We start from the raw sequence: 5,259 nt of genomic DNA on the forward strand, positions 1-5,259 counted from the left end.
TCATTAATTCCTGTTCAAACAGAGACAATGGAACCTGATTGAGAATCAAATGCCATTTTTCTGTAATCTCACAAATCTGACCACACACACGTCAACATAAATGGGTCAAGGAGTCAAAACCACATGTAAAACCAAATACAGCTGAAAAGCATTATGCACAGACCAGCACTCAAGCACACAGATTTCTCTCATTCGCACTTCCCTTACCTAAGATGAAGGTAGTACACGAATCTGGAGACCATTGTATCCGTATGTCCCTGTGTCCAGTCAGTCTGTCTTTCACAGAGAATGACCCTCTGGCCATGTGCTGGCAGATGATGGTAAAACACTCACACACTGTGATGAGTGGATTAACCTGAGAGGTCAATCAGATTTTTCTGCTCCTCCATCTGCCCCTCCCCAGTTTCGGATCCTTTCATCCCACCTTCCCCCTTCTCCTCCTTCCCACTACCCTTGGCCTCTATTCGCCCTCCATTCTTTTTCTATCTCACTTCCTTGCCTCATTCGGCTTTGCTCTATCCCTATCATGGCCTCCTCCTTCTGAACAACCTAACACTGCGCAAAACTGTGTGCTTTGCAGCAGAAGTCGTACAATGATAGAAAACTGTAAATAAATAGAGCCCTGACACATTTAACAGAAAATATCTTAAAGCAAGTCATTCTAATTGGAAATATTTTCTAAATTTTCATATTTGAATATTTAGTTGACTTGACTTTTTTATGTTATAGCCACAGGTTCGTTTCATATTCTGTGAGGGAGTTTGGCACCATAGTAGTGACAGATTCCTCACATATGCCCCCTAGTGTCTGTTAGGACACACAACAACTAGTGGCCCACGAAAATAATCTTCAAGTCTCTACATCCCCTAGCAACACTGTGGCTGCATTACTCTCTCAGCCTAACAGAATTACTGTCGAAGTACTGCACATTCTTCTCGGCCGCCCACCCCATCTGCTGTTAATCAGATTAAATGGCTGCTGTCTGTACTGTTCTGACCAACAACATACACTCTAGCAGCAGTTCTACCTTTGTGTTACACACATACACTGGAAAATTAAGGCGAATTGACAGCTTGTATGCATATGTTTGACCCTTACTTTGACATTAAAAAAAAACATCCAGTTTACAATTCATCTAAAAAAAAAAAAAGACAAGATAGAATATACAAGTGAAAATATTTTTAATTTTTATCATTATCACCTTAAAAGTGATCAAACCCCAAGAAAACATTTAACACACAAGTACAAACAGGATTCAGAAGGAGAATTTAAAGAGACGTGACAACTTTATAGAAAAAGCAGCCACTCAAGGATTTCCTGTTACTGCTCATGCAAAAGTTCTTCCATAATACTTGAGGCGAAAGCAAATTCTGCAAAGCATATCTCCAAACAGGAAAACAACTCTTGAGCCACATTATTAACAGATATTTGTAAATAACTGATTCTTTTAAAGGAAATGAACAAAACATCTTTTTAGCATGAAAACATTCAAAACATATGCTAAAACAACAAAAAGTGCAACTTTCAGAATTATCAGTGCCGGACAGAAAACATGCTGTTGAACCTTGAAGCTTGCTCTTTGCTCTGCCCTCTGCAACACACAATGACTTTATTCATCGAGTGAGTCTCTCTGAACAGATGATAGATGACACTTGGTTTATCCGTCTGCATTCTTGAGTTAAATTAATATCTACTATTGTGCCGAACAGTAAAACCTGAGCACCTCATTCTATGTTTTATGCAACATCAAACAACAGTTACTAGTGTTATGTTAGCAGTCGCACATTAACCCCAGGCTTGTTTAGTGAGCAGGATTTCTTACCTTTTTTCTTCATATTTACATCTTCACTGGGCCCCTCAAGTCTCGAAACATCTTTGCGTACATGTCTCTCTGTTTGTCCAAGCTGTCTTTATAAGACCTAGAAAATTGACATTTTTTATATATAACTTGTTAGCTTTTAAACAAAAACATCAGATGTACCTAACACTAAGAATATGTAAAGTTAAGTGCTGTATATTAAAGTATATTAAAGCCTAAGCTATGAATGAAAATATAATTATGCTTTAAATTAATGTAGCACAGTTATAAGTAAGTTAATATGCAGCCTTGTGCAGTTAAAATACAAGATCAATAAATTATACGTGTAGGATAATTCTACACAGAATTCATTCTAAATACATAACAGAGGTTGATCTTACATCGCCACTTTCCTCAGGAGGTTGTTAATGTCACTGTCAAAGGGTCTCTTTGCCTGAGCAGTTATGAGGCAATCCTGGGCGCTCTCATACTCATGCAGCTCCAGGTACGCCTGACAGACATGACATCAGTGTGAACAATAGACTAATCTTTATTTACAGTATGAGCATGTAACTCACAGAACATGGAGGAGGAAGCCGCACATGATATATAGTTATATCTAAAACCAGACCAAATAATATATTTAACATCTAGGAAGATGTTACATGAGAATAACAAAAATGTTTGTCATTAGCAATTTTTCATTTTTCATTGTCATTAGCAATTTTTCATTGATCGTAAACTTGAAAAATGCTCCAAGGACTGAATATGTTTTGCCTGTGTCAAACCAGCATTTAATCTTGTGCACTTCAGGGCCTGTGGGGATTTTTATCTGATGGTTTGGAAAACAAACAAAAGCCCAGACCAACCTGTCCACAGCGGAAAAGAGCCTTTGTATTGGCTGAGTCTATCTCCAAGGCTTTGTTGCCATATTTCAGGGCTTTGTGCGGGCTGTCCAGACGGAGCTCAGTGAGAGAAAGGTTCAGATATAGAGGCAGCACAGCTGTCTTGATCCTCTCCTTCTCTGCATCACTCTGGGATTCCCTGCTCCCCAGCAGCGTCATTGCCTGTTTGCCAAGCAGAGAATCCAATACAAAATACATTAACCTCAAACAGTACACATGTAAAACAGAAGCACAGCAACCTCTTTAGCTTATAAAATGAACATGAGCAAGGCTTCTTTATCTTTACCACACTTCAAGATTTACCTGTTTATAGCGATCTTTGGCATTATGATAACGGCTCTGGTTGAAGAAGCGGTTGCCAAAGCTGCGTAGTGTGTTGACAACTTCAAGAAGCGTGGACAGAGGAGCAATGTTCTGCTCTTCCTGAAGACAGAAAAGACGTAAAGCAATGTGAACTGACCAACTATACAAACACAAATACTGATTATTTATTATACTGGCTTTTGAAAATAAAAGCACTATTTAAAGTGGAATAAATTATAGGCTATTAAAAGTCTAAAAAGGAATTAATGTCAAGGTGCATCATCATATATAATGGGCTTCTGGAGGCAAAAATAAGATTCCTTAGTTTTCCCAACAACAATAATAACAGGGCACCTGCAGTCTCCCTACCGGACTCAGTGCGACAAAGTCGTCCACTTGTCCCGAGTTGAAAAAATCGAGGATCTGAACCTCATACAGAACCACAGCAGCAGCAGGAATGAACGGAGGACAACCCATGTCCCCGTATGCATAGTGGGGCTGGAAAAGGAAACGAGAGAACTCTCCTTTCTGCATGGTCAGCAGACCCAGCTCCAGTCCAACCAGTGTCACATCTGTTTGAGCAATCATTTTTCAATCAGTCAGAAAAGTTCTTCTGGAGACCACGATTTTTATAGGTTAGCAGGAAAATTCATTTGAACCTTGAAAAAGAATTTCTGACCTCTCCCTAACTTCATCATCTGCGGGTATTTGAAGTTTGTGGTGGTTTCAAAAGGTTGGTCTGAATATTCCAGGAAACCAGAGTAATGGACTGTGTAAGAAAAAGAATGAAGAGAGGTAATGGCAGAACAAAAACATGTGGGGAAAAACTGTGTCAAGAGTTTATAGAACAAAACTGCACTTGTCAATACTCAATACTGAAGCATTTTGGGGTACAGGTGAGCCCTCTCCAGGCTGGACCACCTCCTTCAGGATCCCTCCGTCTCCGGAGATGTCATCCATCTGCAGGCGTAGATGGTCAAACGGACTCTAGACAATAGAAGGAAAAAAAAAGCCCTTAGATGTGTACACACTATTTTCACAATCAAGTCAATCATGAGTAAAGCTGGATTGAAGCTCATAAGTATTAACCACTGCATTAGTTATTAGTGTGCGGAAAGTGTTCTTCTAATTATTCTCAAAACATATGGATACAACTAAATGGAAACATCACTGAACATCATTGCACAGTGGAAAGTGCAGCCTTTTGATGTTGTTTTGTTGTTTGTCTCACAAGATTGATGCTGCCTTGATAGATGAGTTATTGTTTACAACAGAATTTATCTGTGCAAAATTTACTTGGTGCACATACTATGTATGTGTGTATTTTTTTTAAGAACCTAAGCGGCTCCACAGGAACTTGAAGTAGCCATTTATTGGTTTCATGTAACAACAATGACCTCAACTAATGACTTTAACATTCAAGTCTGATGATGTTACTGGAATAAATCCACGGCGTCGCATCAGTAAGACTGAGCTGAAATATATCGGCTTTAACAAAACTTTACATCCTAAACCAACAATGTTTCCAGAGATAATTCAACAATGCCGCATTTCACACCGACAACAAGGCACATTTTTATCTGTCGTTAAGATACTGAAATGTATGAGTAGTGTAACTAAATTCTGAGATTTTTTTTTTTAAATGGCTGACATTTCCTTTAGTTTGGAAACTGTCTGTAATGCAGTGGCTGAACTAGAGCCACAGCTGCTTCTCCCACAGACTGAAACTTTGATCTGTCTTTTCTTAATGTCAACATTAGCATTAGCATTTAACTAGCTAGCTAAGAAACATGTTTTAGCTTACGGGGTTGCTCGTCCTCAGCCGCTCCTCAGTGTTTATTAACCTCCGGATACTGGATATTAACCCGTTGCCTGACATTTCACCGATGTATAAATTACTGCTGCTGTTAGAAATGTTCAATATAAAGCGGGTAATTCAAACTGAAACTACAATTGCCTGTTTTGTTTTTTCTCTCAGGTGGGTCTGGACACCTTGATGACAAATGTGACTCAACTGTGGGCAGGCCGAATCCCAGACACCCCGAGTTCACTACTACTGCTACTACAATCAATATCAGCTGATGATCAGCCATGATCAGCCATTTCTAAATAAAGTATATGATTTTTTTTTTTTTTTTTTTTTTTTAAATTATAGTTGAACTGTTCTTGTCTTTTTTCATACATCTGTAGCTTGAGGCCTTTGTGGGGAGATGTCCAAATGGTTGAAGTCAACACACTGATACACACAATGCA

At 38.9% G+C, this 5,259-nt stretch overlaps 1 protein-coding gene across 2 annotated transcripts; it reads right to left on the bottom strand.

Annotated features, from left to right (window-relative positions):
• Positions 1-1,164: 1,164 nt before the first annotated feature.
• fkbp6 (FKBP prolyl isomerase 6) lies at positions 1,165-4,990 on the bottom strand. 2 transcript variants are annotated; one of them, XM_056404963.1, is made up of 9 exons: positions 4,811-4,990; positions 3,876-3,993; positions 3,686-3,775; positions 3,361-3,578; positions 3,007-3,126; positions 2,668-2,865; positions 2,200-2,309; positions 1,823-1,919; positions 1,165-1,591 (listed from the first exon to the last, which is right to left on the bottom strand). In XM_056404963.1, the coding sequence occupies exons 1-8, from the start codon at positions 4,883-4,885 to the stop codon at positions 1,838-1,840; spliced, it is 1,011 nt and encodes a 336-aa protein (XP_056260938.1). In that variant the 5' UTR covers positions 4,886-4,990; the 3' UTR covers positions 1,165-1,591; positions 1,823-1,837. The 2 variants fall into 2 exon arrangements, with proteins under 2 accessions (XP_056260938.1, XP_056260940.1); XM_056404965.1 differs by having other exon boundaries at positions 3,376-3,578; positions 4,811-4,986.
• Between the last annotated feature and the right edge of the window lie 269 nt (positions 4,991-5,259).

The sequence above is a fragment of the Seriola aureovittata genome, chromosome 19 (genome assembly GCF_021018895.1).
Source record: "Seriola aureovittata isolate HTS-2021-v1 ecotype China chromosome 19, ASM2101889v1, whole genome shotgun sequence".
NCBI lineage: Eukaryota > Metazoa > Chordata > Actinopteri > Carangiformes > Carangidae > Seriola > Seriola aureovittata.